We start from the raw sequence: 21849 nt of genomic DNA, 5'->3' as shown, positions 1-21849 counted from the left end.
AATCCGATAACATAATTTATATATGTGATTATGTTAATCTTTTTTCCCTAGCGTTTTCTTTCTTGACATTTAAAATGTCAAGGGAACCTTTGACACTTTGAAAAAATAATACTAAATATACTTATTTCTTGCCGTTTGCAGAACATTTCTTACTGAGATGCTCAGTGACTTTTTTTCCATGTTTTTGACAGAAATCGCACCACTTTGCTCAGGGCTCAAAGGATTTATTTTACACACTTCTATTTAATTTTTGTGTACAGCAGGCCAACAAAACACTGCGACACATACAAATATAAATATGCATGCACACAGACCTACCTATGACACAGAACGGTTTCCTGGCGAAGCGGAGGCGTCCTTGCCAGCCTCGGTAGCGGCAGCAGCAGCCAGCACTCCATATCCTGATGATATACTCCAGGCCAAACACTACAATCATCACAAACTCCTGCAGGACACACACACGCAAAAAACACCCACATACTTAAACCTTTAAATGCTACAAATGCATAAGTACAAGCAATAAAAATAGTCGTAGCAAAGGGTCAAGGGAATTAAAGTGTGTTGTTGAGCTCGCTGTGGCTCTAACCGACTGCAATACAGAAAGCACATGTACTCTCTCAGACCAATCTGCAGCATTCTTTCAATAACAAGTTTCTTTAAGTTACCTACAGAGCAGGCTGGTTATTATTGTGCCCCTGGATACTGTAGGATCACTGAGAAATCGGCGTTAAAATCTACGGCTGACCCAACGTTTGCAGTTGTAGCTCCCGCTCTTTGGAACCATCTTCTCTTACCTGTAAAACTGCTGGGTCAATGGATATTTTTAAGAAGCTATTAAAACCTCATTTGTTTTGTAAGCATTTTATTTTGTAAGCACTTTGTTTTATATTGTGTATTTGCCTTCTGTGCAGTTTTAATGCCTTTATATTATTATTCTCTGTGCTGATTTAATACAGCACAGAGTTTCTGTTACTTGTTTTTAAAGTTTTTATTGTGCAGCACCTTGTAACTCTTGTTTCAAAAGCTGCTTTATAAATACGACTTAATTACTGTTTTAAAGGTCAATATGAGGATAATTTGAATTTAATTATTTGTTCTATCATTACTGTAGTTGAACACATGGTCACCATGTTGACATGTCCTGGCAGGAAAAACATGAGTGTAATAACATTAAAAATTACTTTTCTGCATTTAGGTGTGCCAATTCCAGAGCCGTCTTATTACGCATGCCGGCTCACTTAATTGACTCACTGTGGCATTTTTACTGTTAATAGTTGCACCTGTGCTTTTCCTGATATGGCAGTTTAAGATATCTGCAGTGAGAAAGGCTAACATAGTTCTATTCATTACAATATATTGCTAAATTATTTACTTTAAGAGATTAGTTCAACATTTTTGGGGGGAAATAGTATTAATCACTTTCTTGCCGAGTCACACCAGAAGGGTGATACAACTCTGTAGTGGAGATGTACTGGTATCTGAGTAAATGTAGGTTGTGTGCATGCATAAAACAGACCGCAAAAACGCTATTGCATGCTTTTAGCTGGAACATTTTTGTTTATGGTTGATGTGTCCACTTGCAAGTGTTTGAATGAAAACAAAAAAATACCACTCTACTGTTGCCAGTCCTTGTGTTTAGGATAATATCCTGACACACTCTCATGCTATTATGAAGCTAAACAGCCAGTAACTGGTTCAGTTAGACTGGAGGCAGAGAGAAAGTCTGTCATGTAAAAAAAAAATCCAACCAATTTACCTAACTGTACATCTAAAGCTCACTAATTAACATATTAAACCTAGGTTTTTTTTAAATTTCTTACCTTACATTTATTAATGTATGTTGTGCACCATGGGGAGTTTGCAGTTTCTTGTATGCTTGCTGATATAACGACAAATAAAAAACCACATAGCAGTAACAAGATGGAAAGTCACTGTGGTTTGCAAAGACAGAAATAATTCCAATGAATTTCATTCATTATTCACAATAACTTGGACAATGTTGTCGGTAGAGATTTTGCTGTTGATTATATTTTTTAGTTTATTAATACAACTGTTGAGCCAGAGTTAGCAATATAGCTAATTTACATCTGTGACCCCTGTGCAGGAAAAATATTTAAAGAAAAAAAACATTGCAATACACATTGCAAATAACATAAATCATATCAATTTGCAAACTATTTGCAAAATTTACAAACAATACATCATATGTAAAACATCACGCAAAATATGCATTACACAGTCTTCACTTTGGGTTTAGATCAGTCATCACAAAATTGAGTTTTTATTATGCAATTTCCTTTAGCTTTGACTGCCATATTGTTATTGCCATGGTGGCAGAAATTTGGAAATGGATATGTCATAACCTGAAGGAATAAAAATAAACTGTCTGAAGAGTTCCAGAGGAGGTGAGTACAATTTATGTAAATTCAATGAACTGACCCAGTGATGTCTCTGCTCCTCTCTGTACATAAACAGTGTTTTTACTTGAGCAGGATGTGTTGTTGTTACCACTTTATTTGTGCTACACTGTTTATTTTGTGTTTGTTTGTTTCTGTCAACCTGCTCTGACTGATGATTTTGTGCTTAATCACATCTGAGGCGCAGACCTTTAACTCCAACTGAATTATAACAGCTTGATTTGATCTTGAGGGACCGATCATTACAGTTGATTATGGTGCTGAGCATGCACAATCAGCATATCTGATGCAGACATGAGCATCACTCAGCCACACACACACACACACACACACACACACACACACACACACAGTTTAATACTATCAATGAAATTATGTGTAAAAGTCATCAGTGTAGAATAAGTGAGCTACCCTAAAAAACACATCCTAATTCTGTGTGTGTGTGTGTGTGTGTGTGTGTGTGTGTGTGTGTGTGTGGGTGTGGGTGTGTGTCTCCTACCAGGATAAGCAGGCAGTGTGCAGAGAATTCCTGGTGAGCAGGGATGGTGGAAAACACAGAGAGAACGAGACATCCAAACACCAGGATGAACCTGTGGAGACAGAGCACCCGCGGAGACACATCAGCTGCGCGTATTAAATACAATCTAATCAATGAATAACGAGTTTTGGCTCACTAACTCAAGTAATGCACACATCTGCAGCAATACACAGACACACACACAAACACACATACACACAGATTTGCTGAAAGTGAACCTGTAAGCTATAAAATGACGTGATTATGTCTCCTCTGCCAGGCTACATTAAGCAGGATTGGGACCAGGCTTAACACTGTTTAAAGCTTCACCAAGCTTTATTGAATTACTGTTACCGTGGCGATCCAGCTGATTCACATACTGAATGAATGGACTGAATGCAAACTTACCGAACAAGCAGTTGACACTGTGCAGGCTGTGATTGTGGTTTGTGTTTGATTTGTCGTCCAGTTTTTTATTCAAAGCAGAAGTGAGAAGATTAATTAACTTAAACAGTGTTTTCAGTGTGTAAATTTAATGGGATTTATTGCCAGAAACTGAGCGAAATATAATGAGTAAATTTTCTTTAGCATGTAATCACCTGAAAATAAATATCTTTGCCTTTAGTTACCTTAAAATGAGCCGTTTGTATCTACATAAGGAGCGGGTCCTCCTTTACGAAAACAGCCATGTTGCACTGCCACCTTTATACAGTAACTCACTGATAAAACACTAATATTTTAAGGTGAAAATTCTATTTAGGAATTGAAGTTGAATGAATGTCAGGATTATTGGCAGATAGGTGATTCAGCCTTTCGTCAATTACACCGAGGATCTTATAAGGATCAAAGGGAAAGCTCAGAGCTGTGATAACAACACGTCCCAACTCATCACATGTTGCCGCTCTGTCGCCTATGACATTTTAGGCATCCTTCTGCATCAGCTGTTTACGCTATGGGATGCTGTTACCGTGATGTCAACAAATGCACATGGTGGGATGAAGCAGCACGGTCCTTCTGTTTACACAACAGCATGTGGCAACCACTGCGACTGTCAAGATGGTTGAGATTAGGCAACAAAGTCATGGATAGGTTTAAGCAAAAAAGGCAAATGGTAAGGTGTAGAAAATAAAAAGACACACACATCCACACAGAAAGTGAACTCCAGACTCCCGCATTAAAGTCAGTTGTTTGTGGGACCCATCCACCTCCCGGCCCTATAAGCCCAGTCACGCTCCTTATGTTGCATGGTTACAGACAGTGTTATTATGTGATGCCATCCTTTAGCATTGCATGCATACGTGACCGGTTCCCTCCGGTTGTCTTCTCGAGTGGCCTCGCCCATATGTGTTGTATGTGGACGCGCATGGTGCCATCCAGCCATCTGGCAGCATAGGATAACAATGTCACATGTTCTGTCCAAGTGTGTTTTCACCTGACACTGGAAGGTGGCTTTTGGCGTCACGCTCATATGCCGAAAGCATTGACAGAGAGATGCCATTTGATGAGTGCAGAGAGAGAACAAGATGGTGACAACACCAATACACTCAGAGAAGAAATCACAAAACATTGTTTCTAATTATGAGGTAAACACAAATTGCATCAGTCTCTATTTTGGCACGTCCAATAATAGCCCTCCTCACTGCCTGACTGACCTAAAACACCCTCATCTGCTCGCCGCGAGGAAACCACTCAGTCCCTGTGAAGTCATATGGTAACTTGGTTAATGAGCAAATACAAATTAAAATTTATGAGGAAGCTTTCAGGCAACATATGCACCAGCTAGCAGCCCCAGCCTGCTGTTCTCTCTGAGTGATGCCATCTGTCTTTCTAATATTTACTGTCTTCTGATCTCTACAGATCTTTGTTTGTTTTCTGTGTACAGAATGTTTTCCAGCCTTATTCCCCTCTACTGTCCAGTTCGCTCTCTGCCCTACTTTCTCTTTAATTTTTCATGCTCTTTGTCTCGACCTTCCTCCTCGCCTCCCTTCTCCATCTCACATCTCCCCGTCTCCCCTGCAGTTCACCTTTCTCTGGACGCCCTTACCATTAATGTTGTCTTCTTCTCTGCGGCCTCTCCTGTATGATTGATGCCAACATTTATTTTCCATAAGATCCACATGGAATATGAAAAAAAGGGAAGAGCGCACGTGTGCGTGTGTATGAATAGTGAGTCTACCTGTCGCTGAGTTAAAGCAGAAGAGGACTGATGGTTCCTAACATCCAGACCACATCTGCATCTGATACTGTCTCCGTCTTGAATAGCTCTTTATTGTCATACAGACAGAAACACTGCGTGGAGAGCAGATGAACAGACAGCATCCAGTGAAGTGTGTGTGTTGGCAGTGGTTAAATGTGACTAAATACAGTCACTCTTGTTTGGCCTTTCACTGCACTGTATTTGCTTTTTTTCAATGCTGGATCTGTTTTGGTGTCTGTTTTGGTGATCTGAACACAAGTGGACAGCCGAGACACATTGCTGCTCATACCTGTGTGTATCATGCGTCTCCAGCTGACTACTTGTGTTCAGATTTCGCTACTGTTCAGCGCACAGTTATTACGTCCATACTTCTGCTGTCTGCTCTGTAGTGTCACTACTCATGATCGCTGTCAGCAGAAATCAACACGTCTTCCTCCACAGAACAAAACAAGGGATGGTCGTGCAGCACTTTTTCCAACTCATAAAAAAAGTTACAGAGCATTAGGGTCACCAGAACAACTACCACGTCCTGCACTGATGACGTCGTCCTTTTCAGACGTGCATCAGGACGGCATTAGCGTTTATAGTACAAAACATAATAGGTCAAATGCTTCCCAGACCCAATGGCAAGTGGTTTGAGTGATCGGATCGGATGTGGTGGAATTTCTTTTCCCAGACAAAAAGAAAAGTTGACAATTTGGGGAAATGAAACAAAAGAAATTCTCTGTGGTTACCGTCTGTGTTCCCATTTCTGAAAACAGAAAACAATATTTTATAATGAGAATTTTGGCAAGTGAATGAAGAATACAGGGGAAAACTGTTTCAGTAAAAGCCAATTAAGCAGCAAAGTGAAAGTTCTAGACTTTTCATTTTTACACAAACTAACACTAACACTAACTAACACATCATGTTAAAAAAAAAAAAAAAAACCTTACTTCAGTGACAGTGTACAATGAAATCAGTCAGGCTATCTGAGTGTGTGTACAATTGTTAAATTTCTCTCTTCACATAGAATAAAATAAAACGAAAATCCTCATGTTACTCATGTTCTCTCAGGACTTTGAGGCCTTGAGTGAATAAATAATAGAGTGAAAGAATACAAAGCAATTTGCATACTGTGTTCCTGAATGTGGAAAAATAGAGCATTATTTGTGTGTTCGAAGGCTTTGATTACAGCCTCCGGCGAAATAAGCCCATCATATAAAATTGAAAAGCTCCTGCAATTTACATGCAGAAGCTACACGTATAACTTATTTTTCTTTGATGGTAGACTAGCACTCTGCAATCACCCCTACGTCACATTCAAAATGACATTTACGTCAGCTCCATTTTTCTTTTTGACAGAGCCAGACATAAATATCATCCACCAAAGGAGATGAACGACGTTCACACATGCTAATGGAAAAAGTGTGACAACAAGAAATAATTAGCATGTGCACTCTGGCACATTTTTTCATTTAATAAGATCGACATATTTTTACATATTAAATCATTCCTAGATGCATTCAGCATATTATCAATATCTCTACGCACTCAGGTGCACTGTGTGTTTTCGATCCACCTCTCCCTGTGTGTCAGTCGATGAGGAAATTATTAGAGGGTGCAGACAGACGAATGAGATGCTGCTATTGAATGATGGGAGGACGATGACATATGCGATCAATAAGTTTATTTTACTGATCAGTTCCCTGGTGGGCAAGTCATTTAATTGATCACAAAGAAGTGAATGTGTTGCAATGTTGAGAAACATGAGTGTGTTTGTGTGTTTGTGTGTGTGTGTGTGTGTAGATTTAAAGCAAGATGGTCCATTATTTATATTTGTCAGATTGATTATTTTCATACTGAGCAGCCGACACCAGTAGTTTTGCAAATTTGAGGCTATCAACAACAACTCACATATGCATATATATATATGTCTTTATGCAAAGCTAAGCTGACCTAACTATCTTCTTCTTCACATGACACATGGGTGGTATTACTCTTCTTATCTAACTTTCAACAAGAAGACAAATAAGCTAATTAAAAGAAAATAAATCAAACTATTCCATTATCTCTAAATGTAAATTTAGATTAAATGCTTGTGATGGACTGTGTATCTCAAGAGGTGTTGTTGTGATTGACATTGAGGGCATAAAATGGTGTTGTTTTTTTAATTAAAAGATAAATACAACAAGACAAGGACATGACACTGTCAACTTTTTGTTTATTGGTTAGGGCAGAAACAACAGACTGACTGCTAAACATTAACAATACGACAGGAATGCACTGCTGGTACTAGTGTATCTCTACTGTGGAATATTAGTATAAAACAGTTTCAAATATGCACAATCAGTACATATTAACAAATCAATATTTTTTGGAAATTCTAACCTCAAGCAAGAGGGGTTACAAATTTAATATGCAAAATGTACTAGTGCATCAAGTTGTAAAAACTAGAACAGAACAGCCATTAGACGGCCATACATGGGTACTGATGCTTGGCAGCTGTTCCATGATGTGTCGTCTATGTAAACAACTGTCATATAATTCTACGATGGCAGCGAGGATGTGACGCGGTTTGGACACTCCACTCTAAATGTCAGTGTTGTCCCGTTCTGTCGTCAAGACGTCAGACCAACATCTGGTAAAGTTGGTGCTTGACGTCCTCAGCGGACTCCAGACAAGATCCAGTTGTGAGAGAGCGGCCGCTTTGGTGCGTATGGCAACTGACAAACTGCCTCTGACTTAATGCTGATAAATGACCTGAGGACCCACAGACAAAACCATATACAGCCAAAAACCTGCACTACTTCTCTACAGGCTGACAACATCCCCGAAAAGCCTGAGCAGAGGAGGTGAGCGTGTGTGCATGTGTGAGTGTGTGTGTGCGTGTGTGTGTGTGTGTAATCAGTTCCTTGGAGATTTGCAGCCCGTGCTCACAAGGCGATTTCATTACGGGCATGATGTCTGAAAAATTTGCATCCAATTCACAGAATTCAACAGTTTTATCACTGAACTCCACCCAAACGTTCATCTTGCACGAGACCAAAAGAATCAACCTGCTTTATCCGTTTTAAGACAGACTCGCCACACTTTTAATTGCAAGAGATCAGATCACATTTGTCCAGACATCACCAACCTGTTAATAGGTTGCTGTGATAATAATATAGGCGTCAGTAACTACGTAGCTATGCTGCAGCTTTCCATCACAAAAGCATGAGAAATGGAGGTCCATCATTTCACCTTCCAATCAATCATAAAAAAAAACATTCTAAGAAAATTAATTAATTAAAAAAAAATTCTGAAAGATAATTCTGTCATTTGAGGTAGTTCTTAACACGCTAGTCAACCTTTCATTTTTCTCATACATTTGGTTTTAACATTGGTTTGTATGGGCAAGAACTCAATACAGCAGAGATCTTTACTGCGCAGAACTCTGGCTCCAAATCACCGGTGCAAGACGGCAGCTGCCGTATTCAGGACACTTTACCTTTATTTTTTGTACAGTTGCTTTGTACAGTTGTAAGTAAAGATGAGTATATACAGTCTATGGTCCAAACTGAGATGCATCTATACCTCATCTCTACCTCCAAATTTGGTTTGGTTTGGATTGGATTTGCAAAAATCACACTTGATGTGGTTTTATTGCTTTCCAGACTTTCTAAAATCAATCTGAATACAATCTGAATATGCCAAATAACTAATATGGACTGGCAGTCTGAACCAGGCCAAAGGTTGTGTTGCTAGTTTGCCATTAGGGTGCACAATGTGCATGGATGATCGTAAAGAAGTACTGCACATGTATCTACTTTCTTGCTAAGAGTTAGAAAAGGTTGACAACACACTCATCTGTCCATTAAATATGAAACAGTTAGCTTTGCTTAGCATAACGACTGGAAAGAAAGGACAAAAATCTGTCTACCAGCATCACTAAAGCTCAATAATTAATGGGTTAAAATGCAAATTTCATCAAACAGACTTTCAGCAGAATGTGTGACTGTAAATCTACATTTCTGCAAGGAAGTTCATGAAGTGGTCTACGTGTATAATGAATGCATGTAGCATGTAAATATGAACAAGTGGGTTTATGATAAAAAGGAGAAACACTACAAAAAGGTGCATGTTTTCTCCTGTTTTTATGAAATAAGCATTCGAGAATGGGAAGGAGACAAAGTGTATGTTTTGTGTGTGTGTGTGTGTGTGTGTGTGTGTGTGTGTGTGTGTGTGTGTGTGTGTGTGTGTGTGTGTGTGACGGATTGGGTACGTGCGAGGTCACAGTTTTCCACACAATACGGTCTGGTATCATTATCTATTTCCTTCTTTCTTTCTGTGCCAACCATGCATACCCTTTCAATCAAGATGGAGGGAGGGAGCGGAAACGGAGAGCGAAAGATTGAAAGAGGAAAAGAGAAACCGAGAGAGTCAGCAGGGCCTTTGGATAAGTGTGTGAGCAAATGACTCATAATGTGTCAAGGTAACATAAAAGAAAACAGAAACAACAGGATACAAAAGGAGATTGGAGGGTCATGCAAGGAGGAGAAGAGCAGCAGAGATGTCTGCAGCGGCAACAGAGACAAAACGCTGAATCCTGTGAATCAAAACGACTGACCGCCGTAGGACGAGTACGGTCAGCAGGTTCTCCTGGATGAAAGCAGCAGAGCTAGCAGAGGCTGTGATGGGGAGATAAAGATTTGGATTGGCTATAAATAACATTTCTCCTTCTAGGAAAGCCCAGTAATATCGGTACATCAGATATAAAACAAGAAAGGGAAAGAAGAGAGAGATTAAGAAAGAGACAACAAGCTGAGAGAACAAAGTGAGCACAGTCAGCCTCTGGTTTCTTTTCTCTTTTTGGATCTCACTACGTCATTGTATTGATCATGTTTCTGTTCTGATCAATTCAAACCTATATGATGCAAGAGGGAGGTTTTAATGGAAGACAAGGGGAGAGGATATAAAGAGAAGATGAGAGAAAAGGGGAGACGGGAGGAGAGAGAAAGAGGGACAGAGCCAGGGACGACTCCTTGCCAACGGTCTATTAGTTAATCCTTGTGTTTATCCAGTCGAGTGCAGTATCTTACCTGATGATGGCAGCGATAAAACACATGGTTTTATTTCTAAGCAACTACTTGACCAAACAGAGCCGGGGCCAAGGACATGGCGCTGCACGGGCCAGTTCTCTCTGCACACTTCTCAAATGTTTTTTTCAATCCATCAAAAGCGAAGTTGAACTACAATAATAGTCATTTATAATTGTTCCTGGATTCACCTCAGAGAGTTCAAGGAGCCGGGTTGGCTGGGGGTGAGGGGAATTCAATACCTCGCTAAAGGAAGCTTCAAAGAGGCGCATCTGTGCTAATGCATGAGCTTGAACCAGGGATGAAAGGTTGTGGCTCCTTTCATAATGCAGACCTGTTGCCCTGAAAGCTACAATATGTAATCTTCTACCTTGAGGCAAGTTTATTGCATGCGTTTTTCTGCCCGAGTTGGTCAATCCAAGGCTTACACATTAAATTGTAACTCTACAGATACGAGAAACGATAAAACCGACAGCAGAGTGCATTTCCTAAATATCATTTCACAAAACAAATCCTGGCGTATTGTTTGATGCTGTGAGCGTACAGTGGAGCCTTATAGGCAAGAAGTAGAAAAGGTATGGTAATCGCAATGTGCTGGTCCAGGCGAGCAGAAAATCTCTGGAGAATTGGTGCATATTTTCACAAGGGAACGCATCTCCAAGTGATGATATGCACCATTTCTCTGGAGAGTAATTCTCACACTGACGGCAGGATATCAGTATCTATCCATCTATAATACAGATTAGGCATGATAATGATTAAACAACAATAAATTAATCTGTCGTTAAGAATTTGATCAAACGTGCAATTTAAATGACCAAATAAAGATCTGATTATGAAAAATATAAATAATGTGTAGTCTCCTATCAGTAGAAGGGTGTTTTTTGAAAGCATGTTTGAGTGACTCGTATTAGCAAAGAAAGGGCACAATATTTCACGACAAGGCAGCCATGGGATCTGAAAGAAGAGGGCGGCGGTGGAGCCTGCTCTCATCCCAAGTCATCAAATACTGTCACGTTGACAGCGCTTTTAGCGTATGATCCCGACACCAAAAGCCACCTTTGGCGTCTCCATGATATGCCACAAAAAAAGTGTCAGGCTGAAATGCTGCCTGTAATGAAGTAATATAAGGAGCACAAAGGTCCCTAGAGGGCGGGTGGGAGGGGACGGGTGGGGTGGATGGATTCAACAAACTCCGGACTTTCATGAGGGAATTCGGTGTTCGCTTCCCGTCTGAATGTGATGGGTTTTTTTTCCTATACCTTACCATGTGCCTTTTTTGCCTAAACCTGACAATCCGTGCCGTTGTTGCCTAACTCTAAACATAAGCTTTCGTTGACATCCTGCATCAGTAGTGGTATCCTGTAATTTTAACAGCAGGCGCAGAAGGATACCTATAGTATAATATGTAGACACGAGAGCCCACTGACAGTATGTGACGACTTGGTAGGAGAACGTGTTGATATCAAAAACTCAGCAACTCACACCAAAATAATCTAGACTGACAAATAGCACTACATGTAAGATGTAAAAATATGAATTTTTCATTTTGGGGTAAATTGCCTCTTTAAGGAGTTTATGCTTTAAGAGAATGATGAAGGGGGTAATATAGTTGCTCTCATTTTTTGCTTTTTGTATGCTTTTTGTATTTTCTACTCTCTGTGGCTCTACAAACATGTACACCTATTCCAACAACTGTGTTTAAATTTTAATAAATCCCACCTACACAGAGCACCGGAGATGGATTCAAACCTGATGACATGACTCCTCACCAGTAACTGAGTACCAGCATAAGTAGCAGCTGTTTGTTTTCTCATCCCTTCATCTAGGCCAAGTGATCACAGCGAAGAGAGACAGAGACAGATAGTAAAGTTTGGAAGAAGGATACAGAGAGAAAGAAAGAGCCGGACAGGAGCCAATTTTCCATGATGTGGGATGCACCGAGGATGGGTGATGGGTGCGAGAAGAGTCAGAAAGCTTTTAGTGTGTGTGTGTGTGTGTGTGTGTGTTCTCACTAACTAGACACAGACTGACATACTGGTGAAGAAAGCCAACCGCTAACAGGGTTCATAAAAACACAGCTAACAGGCCCACATTTGCGCGCGTGCTCACGCACAAACACACATGCACGCACACAAACACACACACCCCGTACATCAGATTCCTATCAGCACCCATCTCCGCACTAATACCACTCAAAGACTCCTGTTCAGAGTGCTGTTCAGCAGATGTCAGAGAGACAGACTGAGAATGACTGAGGGAGCAAGAGAGTCAAAGATAGACAGCTAGAGATATCGACAAATGCGTGTTTTTGTAATTGTATATTATCTTAAAGCCAAAGACAAAACTACAGATACCAAAATCAGTAAAAGGAAACAGTGAGTTCAAAGTGTGGAGGGGATGGGGTTTCAGCTTCTGTGTCACGTTTCCCTTGAACTTCATATCAAATGCTTTTTATCATTAGATTTCTGAGAAACCAGAGTACACATAAACACAGTCTCATCCAAATCTAACGTCTGGGGCAGGGGACTTAGAAGCACGACTCTGCAGTTGCAGCGCAGTTAAAGACCTGAAGTTATCTATTATATAATAAACTCTGTGCTGGCTGTGTAAGGCTGACAGATACACTCTCCTGCATCTCCCCGCTGTGGTCTAAACAGTGCCATTTTTCCACTTAGCTTAGCCAGCAATATTGTGTGCATTATGACGGAGGGCATTACACCTTTTGTGTCTCAGGAAATCCACTGGGCTTAGTGGGCAGTCTTGATTAATGCCATTTAACAATGAGCTAGAAGCATGGACATGAAGGCTCATTACTCAGAGCTGGCGAGTACTATCCAAAGAGAGCTATGACTGAGCGAATTCAATGCCAGTGCAGCTTTAATTGAGCTCAGTTAGGCCAAGACAAAAATATAGTTTGTCAGGAATCTATTCTTGCTTTCTGTCTGTATTTTGGCAAGCCGGGCATTTGCTCGCTTTCTTTTTAAAGGAGGGGGTGTTGCAGTAATTTCCAGACAGTTTAATATTTGAACCTGGGTGCACTAGTTTAATTTTGGTGTAGTATGCACAGATAACAAGCAAATAAAGATCTGTTTAGTTTAAAGAAGCAGTGTGTCAGATTTAGTGGTATCTAGAGGTGAGGATTGAAGATTGCAACCCGCTGAAACTTCTACCATGTGCCAAGTGTGACCTCTCAGTTAAATTTCCCTTAGTGTTCATTGTTCAGGAGGTTTTTATTGAGAACCAAATTTTCTGCAGAGGCCTCCTACTCTCCAAAACAAACTAGGAGATTTGTACCAACAGAAACGCTCAAAATATGCCGTTTTGCAATACAAATCAGTGACTATCCGACGATGACCAGCTACCTACGAAGATATAAACGGCTCATTCTAAGGTAACAGAAACAATTCTTATTTTCAGGTGATTATACACTAAAGAAAATATACTCATTATGTATATTTAATCCCCCCATAATCCTACACACTGGACCTTTAAGTTTGTGTGTTTTGTTTGCCCTTGAGCATTTGTATGTATCATTCTGCCTTACAAAGTATCTATAGGACCCTTTTCCCACCCAAATTAGCATGGATGTATATTTTTTCTAGTGTGTCACATTTAATGTCATAACCGTGACAGAAAACAAGGTTAGTAAACAGTAGACAGCAGCATGGAGGCTAGTGAAAATGTTACATCGTTGTGTCTTTTTTATATATGTTATATCTGATGGAATTTGTGTACTTTATTGCATCACACAGGAGAAGAGGTTAAAGTGAAGTGATGAAAAACAGCGTTTTAGTGCATTTTGGTTATTTTTGTCCAGTGGGAAAGGGGCTAAATAGTATTTATTTCAGACATGTATTTCAGTAGCGAAACATGTATGACATTTTTTAGGGATGATATTGGATTAACTCTAAAATACACAGTGAATACAAGCGGAAAATGGGGCTTTTATTTAAGATTCTGAAGATTTGACATTTTAAGGATGAGTCACTTCAGCAATATTTAATTGAAGACGACGTCTCCAACATTTTTCCAATTCTTTTTAGGAATCTTTCCAGCATGTGTCATGATGATTGAAACTGTTAAATCTCTTGAATCATCTCATAGCTTTAATGATTTCACTCCTTACTATGTTTTTAAAAAGTTGGTTCTATTGCAGACAGTGTTGCATCATTTTCATGCTACACATTGTCTGCTTTTTGTAAAAAAGACACTGTATCGATTTTATACATCAAACTATGTGCACAGGTCATCGAGAGTAGCACTGCATATGCGGGGAAAAAAATAGTTTTAAGCCTTTTGTGGTCCCAGAAAGGAGCTGTGTGAAATCTCATATATTGCCTCACATGATGTCACTTGAGTCAGTGTTGCTGGAGCTGAAGAATACAAAACATGTCAGAAACCGTGTGTGCTGAACAGCAGAAGAAGATGAGAGACTCATATAATGTGGAGCTGTGGAGGAGGGAATTAAAGGGTGAGGCTGTGCTGTTGAACTGCTTTGGGGGAATAGAGTCAGCTCATTAGGCCAACAGATGGCTGACTGGCTCCCTCAGCACACAGCCAGGGCAACTTCACTGCAGAGAGGCTGACTCAGCACCACTAACGGCAGCATAAGTGTGTGAGTCTCTACCATATACATGTGCTGCTTATAGCATTTTAGGTGTTGAGTGTTTTTGCATATATTTGCTGTCACTGTACGCCCAGTTCAAGCAATTATCAAGTGCGTCAACACATCATCCCACACAGCTCCATCTGCTCTGCTGCCTCCTGACCTCTGACTGTTTAGGTTACAATTTTTGAAATACAGAAAGAACATTTCTAAAGGTTAAAAACGCGTCTGTTTCTTTGACTGTAAATCTACTTCTACTTCGTGAAGGTTAAAGGTATCTGTGCGGAATGGTCTCATCAGCCGTCACGAATACACATGGTAAAAATAAATAGCCTCTTTGATGCTTCATCTATAGGAAGAAAACATGAATCAGAGGATGGAATTACTTGCATTAAAATAACACCGTACTGCACTATATTTGCACTATATTTTGCCTCAGTGTGGGTCAAATCATGGAAAACTGTGGTTTTAGGCAATGTTGAAACTGAACATGCCATGTTTGTGTACGTTGTGACAGAGTTCAAGGGGACACACCAAAACTAGACACAAAATCTTCTTAACTTTAACCTCTCCTATTTCTGATTTCACAAAAAGCTGTTTCAGTAACAAATCAAGCACAAATGAAAACGGCGAATGTCTAAAGCTGCAGTCTGGGACTCTAATTCAATACGCTTTTCGTCAAATTCAGCAAATATTTCCTCACGGTCTGCTAACTGTCTCATCTGTGTGTGCGCCAAAAAAATAATCTAGTATTCATACACAGCCCTGGCCCTGTAAATGGGAAACAAACAACACTATTATGCAGTGCTTATGCACAGGAGAGGGGAAGGCCATGGCTGTGTACAGTAAAAGGCGGTGGGAGTGAGAGGGATGGTAAAACTGAGCTTCTGGAGGAGCACCGACGGCAGCGGTGTATTTGTTTGGGTGCTGAGATCAGTATCAACAACAACACTCAGCACCATCACACACTCCACCATTAACTCCAATTCCTAAGCGTGAACATTTTTTCATGCAAATGGAGAGCGACTGTCACAAAATCTGCAAATTTTACTCACGACTTTGAGTGATGAGTTAATGTTGAGACAGAGTTATGATGCTTCAAAATACCCAGAGGAGAAGATGAGACTTAATAAGAAGGAAGAGGGTGAAAATGGAAGAAGACAGAGCTGGAAATAGTAAGAAGGAATGAAAGTCAGACAGACAAAAAAAGGGAGACAAAAAGAGGAAGAAGGAGATTTTCCTCATTTCCAGTCTGGTGGAAATGGGACGCAGTCAGCCTGCAGGCTAGAAAGAAATCAGCTACACCTCCTGTTATTGTCTTCCCTTCCCTTTCTCTCTTTTCCCTGAACAAACTAAAAGATACCAGGGGAGCAGTATGTTTGTGAGAGCCACAGAAACAATATAAACAATTACTTTTGCCCCCTTTGGGAGGAGAGCATGGTTTTATGTCATAGTGCCAGATCTCTGCTTCTAAAACACTGTTTTTAATGTCTTAACGTATCAAAATAGCAGAATTTAAATTATTTCTCCTCATTTAACATATGCAAAACTTATCAACACTTTCCTCTCCAGTGGAGGAGTTCTGCATCCTCTATCGATCCATCTTCTGACCTGGATTCAATCATCAGTTTTCTGATACAATTCAGATGAATGGGAGCAGCGGACTGGTAAGCACACACAAACAATTTAACGCATCATTTGCTACATTGCTACAGGCTTAAATAAACAGCATGTATGTGCCTACACCTACATTTGTGAAAACAGAACCAGATATGAGCAGAATCCCAAATAATGCATGTTCTTGTTTCACCGTCATCAATTTCTAAATAATATTTTTGATAAACTCAAATTGGTGGACCCATTTTGGCAGGTTTTCATTTTGCTTTTGTAAAAGGGGGAAGCATTTAACCATTTGAACTCTATAATAGAAATGGTCTTCCAATGCCACAATTGTGTTGTCATTGATGTCATTTCTTGGAGTATCTTCAAATGCTTCATATCCCTAAAATGCCATAAAACCATAATGGTTGACAAAAGTAAGAAACTGTGCCATTTTACATAGATTTTACAAAATAAAAGTACAAAACATATTGATCCAAAAATATTTTTACATGTAGAAATATATAGTAAATATATATCAACACTCAAAAAGATATTTGAACTATGTATATTATTTAGTTTTTGAGATATTCTCATTTTTATGAGCAGAGTGCAAAGGCGCTACAATGGACTCATCATTCATTCTACTGGCACCACCGCACGTTTTTGCACCACAGATACGGTAACATAATTATGTCATTACATGCATATAGCTTTATGTAATGGAAGAAGGATAGTTGGCTTTCTGCTACAAAAAGAACGAAGGTCAAAGCTATTACAGCTTTTGTTTTCAATAGACATGTACAGGATTATTCAAACAACGACCTCTCACAGCCATTTAAGGGGGAAATTCTCAGGGAAAGTCCAGTGAAATACTACGTTTGCACCACACATGTAACATAGGGTAACATAAGGCAATAACATGATGAAGGGGGAGCCAGAAACCATAGCTCTGTGCAGCAAAAGAAACAAATTCTCTAGCTAACTTGATTCTTATTTTGGAGAAGAATCATGCAAACAACAACCTCCCGAAGTCATCATTTCAGTGCGGGTTATGAATAATGTGCAGGAAATCTTGTATTTCTAAATTACTACTTTGATAAAGACATTTCCTCCTCGACTCAAAAACAACCAAAGCATCAAGCCACTCAAACTAAATCAAAGAATAAAGAGTCATAACCTTTAAAATGTTAAAAGAGAACACTTATTTGAGTTAAATTTGACTTGCTATTCTGTGTCTGACTGGCAGGAATCAGTCCGCTCTGAGAAAATGAAGTGGAGGAACCGATGAGGAGTGGAGGTGGAGGAAACGCTGCTTTGCCGACCATTAGCAGCATGAGTGGCAGACAAAAGAGGAATGATGTGTAATTGGAGTAAAATATAGCACTCTGTTTCCTGAGGGTGCACGTTGCACACTCTCTGTGGGCTCCATATATCTGTGTCACTATTGGCTAGCCGGTGAAATACAGGCTGGCAGGTCGTGCTGACTGCATGACTCTGCTCTGGACAGGATCATTGCTGTTAGCACTAAAGAGGTAAAATCCAGCTGATTCTCAGCACTTAGCTGCACACTCACTGTTACAGAGCGGGCCATTAGGGAAAGCGTGTACAGAAAGCGTGTACAGACATACAGTCACATGAATTTTTACTGGCTATACTGATTAAATCTTCGGGTCAGCAATAATTAAGGCATTAAAGGCATCAAAATTACATTAAAAAAGTCTAAATATTCTTTAAATTTTCACATATAAATTGCGATGCTATGATCGTATAAGAATTATGTAAAACTGCAAGGCTGCTGTGGTTATTGTTACTGATCTTGGATCAATTAACCCTTTGAAATCTGAGCATGTTGGCTTGATTTCTTTCAAAAGCATGGAAAGAAGGCAATGAGCAACAAATCAAGAAATGACCCAAAAATGTTACAAGAAAATGACCTGAAATAAGCAACAAAAAAAGCAAAAAGAAAAATAAAAGAACAGAAACTGGAGATGACCTTAAAAGGTGCTAAAATAACATAATAAATATAAATAATAAAATAAAAGTAAATATATTTCATACATTTACATACATAATTAGAATTATTAAAAATATCGTTTTCTTAATGTTTATCCCAATTTATATGATAATTTCCTAATGATTCTCTCTGTTTTGTTTGTTCGTCTGTCTGTTTGTTTTTAAGCAAATTTTCAGGTCATTTTCCTGCAAAGTTACTGACTGCCATTTTTCCCAAGTTTTTGGAAGAAATCAAACCAATTTAGCAACATTTCAAAGGTTTAAATGTTTTTGAAAGGCCCGTGAACACGGCGTGAGAAAACGTATGTCGATCCAGGTATCAAAGGGTTTAAAATGAAAACAAAACTATAAAATATCATTGAAAACAAAAGAATAACATGCAAATGTGTGCAGTCAGAGCCAAAATTTTAACGAGCAGCAGAAATGCCGACATTCCAGCTGCGAGGAAAAGATGGAATTCCGGGAATGTCCCAATCAGCCAAACTGATGGCCTCCAGATAAGATGGATAATCAGCGATAGGGACAAATGGCTGCTCGCTGATGGAGGGAGATGGGAGAAACGTGTGCCCCAATGACACCCATTCAACCAGATCAAAAGCTCCAACCCTCAGTCTGCTGTTTGATGTCTGATTGGAGGGGAAATTGTGGGCAATCTAATGTGTGTGTGTGTCTTTGTGTATAATGTGTGTAACATACTTGTTTATGATTGAAGGCGTGTATCACTGAGATGTGCGCAACATGTCTGTGTTTGTGGGTTTTTTTGCGTGCATGTGTGTAATGCATGCGAGTGCATAACAGCCAGCATCTGTTTCGATCCCGTCTCCCTGTGTGGCACGACCATCTGTGTGCATGACCGCCTCACGGCTTCTTGGTATTGATTTGATGCACCTGTAATTACTTAATATGATTAAGCTGTTCAAAACGATCTGTTTGTGTGAGTCGTGTAACATCACTTGCTTTCTTATAGTCCAATGTGACAATAATAAACAAATTACAGTAAAGCTGACATATTTCTTGCAGCTGCAATAAAGTTTGACAGCAGAAAAGTTACATGAAAAACATCAATGTTGCAGTAAATGTCAGGTTTTGGTGCCAGTTTCTTAAAATCAAAGTAAATGGCTTTTTGAGTGTTTGTAGGTAACCAAAGTTTAAAACCTGCCCATCACAGATGAAATGTTGAGCCCTTTTTCAACACCCACGGTGGCACTGATGGACCAGAATGCAATGCAGCAAAGATACTGCTGTGTTTGTTGAATAAAGGTCCTGACTCTGTTTTTATTTTCTGTTCTGAGAATCAAAGTGCTCTTTCTTCCAAAACGTACAGCTTAAAGTTTAAAGTTTGCACTCACAAACTGACTAGAAATGGAGGGAACAGGTGCATTTACTACAGAAAAGAAAAGTAATAACTGGGGTGGCTGTGATTTAGGAGGTATTGTCCAGTAATCAGAAGATCAGTGGTTTTGATCTCCAGCTGCTCCAATATCCTCAGGCAAGATACTGAAGCCTAAATTGCCTCCAATGACTGTGCCATTGGTGTGTGAGTGCCTGTGAATAATTATTAGCAATCTTGGCCATCAGTGTGAGAATGTGTGTGGGGTGTTGTAAAAGCGATATGGAAAGTCAGAAGACTAGAAAGGCACTGAACAATGCAAGTTCATCCATTTACCAAATGCTATAATTTATTTCACAAAACAGCGCTTTCATCTGATTTACCAAAGGCAGTACATTTTCATTCTGAACTTCTGAACATTCTGCCACTTGGACAGTGATTTCAGCGTCATACACTGATGCCAAAAGCGACCTTTCCCACAGGTATGATACAGCAGCAGACAGCGTCAGGACACAGCTGGACGGGACTTTTTGTGGCAGTATGATAGAAACACAAAAGGAAACACTGCTGATGATGATGTAATATGGAGCAGAAAAGGCGCTATAGGGCGGACAGGAGGGGCAGTGGATGTGTCTAACAAACCTTGACTTTCAACAGGGAGCTTGCTGTTTGCTTCTCATATGCACGCTGAGCCAAAGAAAAATGTTGCTTTCTTCTAAACGTAATTGTGTGCTTTTGTTGCACAAGAAAATAAACAAAGATATGAAGTATTTTACCAACGGTGTAAGTTTATTTTGAAAAAGACCATGCATCTAATGAGCTGACACAGTACAATTTCTGTGAAAACGGAGGTGTACTTTCAAAAGACACAATGCATTTAACAGCCATAAATTGAGACGGCATCCCAGAACCTCAATAACTAACGCAGGAGGATATCTAATATCTCATATGTAGACGTGAACAACACTGACTAAGTGGCGATATTTGACAAATCGGGATGAGAATGTGTTGCCAAAGGATAGAGGTTGTGCCTAAACTCTGACACATTTTAAAGCAGGTTTTGAAGTCTTTACTCTCAGCTGTCACAATCTTAATCTCTCTTAATCTGAAAAATGTGTACAAATTCTTTCATAAAAGTCCCTTTCAAATTCACTGTAATACTTACTTTTATGTTCATCATATTAATGATATGCTTAATCAGTTTTTATGCGTTACATTAACGCACACTGGACTGGATTTCTTTACATGCACACTGTAGGTTAACTGATTTATTTAGACTGAAGATATTTGCACTGTGCAGTTTTTGCACAACTGCACAATCCCTTCATTGCACCTTTTGTACATATGTTTTGTGTTTTTTATATTCTATTTTTAATTAATATTTTTAAATTGCTTTTATATCTTTATCTTTTGTCTTATACTATTTAAATTCAATATTTTTATTCCTCCTTAATGTTAATTGTTTTGCACCAAAACACCAAGTCAAATTCTTTGTATATGTAAATGTACTTAACAATAATCTGGATTCTGATTCTGAATCTGAGGAGTAAAAATGTAAAAAGATTATAAAAACACACCATGCTGTACGCACTGAACATTATAATTCAATCACATCTTTCTCTGCAAGTCTGTAGAAAAAAAACAGTTTTTCTCTCACTTCATAATGGTAAATGGACTTGCATTTATATAGTCCTTTTCTTCCCTTCCGACCACCTAAAGCACTTTTACGCTACATGTCAAATTCATACACAAATGTATACACTGGGGGTGGAGACCATACAAGTTGCCACCTGCATTAAGACGTGCTCATGTACAAATCTGGGGTTCAGCATCTTGCCCAAGGACACTTTAACATGTGGACTGGAAGAGCTGGGGATCAAACCACTAATCTTCCAAATAGTGCCTCAGCTGCTCTATAATGTGCTCAAAGGTACTTATAACAGGTGTGTGAGTACATCAGACAGCTGGATGACCTCACTAACAGCTGGGACATTGGCTCAGGTGTTTCCTGCCAGGAAGCCTCGGATCAAGCGTGTCATGTTGAAAACCTGTTGGAAATGACAGCATGACAATATCGCCTTTGTTTCCTCGATCACAGGAACGTTGC

At 39.5% G+C, this 21849-nt stretch overlaps 1 protein-coding gene across 3 annotated transcripts in view; it reads right to left on the bottom strand.

The window, feature by feature from the left end:
• kcnq5a (potassium voltage-gated channel, KQT-like subfamily, member 5a) overlaps window positions 1-21849 on the bottom strand; it is a 119187-nt gene that overhangs the window by 36411 nt on the left and 60927 nt on the right. For all 3 annotated transcript variants that reach the window (XM_088086293.1, XM_088086292.1, XM_042502825.2), the window contains exons 2-3: window positions 2917-3007; window positions 319-445 (exon numbers count right to left, since the gene is read on the bottom strand). In XM_088086293.1, coding sequence (XP_087942419.1) covers window positions 319-445; window positions 2917-3007 — 218 coding nt within the window. The remainder of the gene's footprint in view (window positions 1-318; window positions 446-2916; window positions 3008-21849) is intronic.

The sequence above is a fragment of the Plectropomus leopardus genome, chromosome 13 (assembly GCF_026936395.1).
Source record: "Plectropomus leopardus strain MGB_pleo_1.0 chromosome 13, ASM2693639v1, whole genome shotgun sequence".
Classification (NCBI taxonomy): domain Eukaryota; kingdom Metazoa; phylum Chordata; class Actinopteri; order Perciformes; family Serranidae; genus Plectropomus; species Plectropomus leopardus.
Note: the sequence above shows the minus strand (reverse complement) of the source record. Positions and strands in the feature narration are given on the sequence as shown.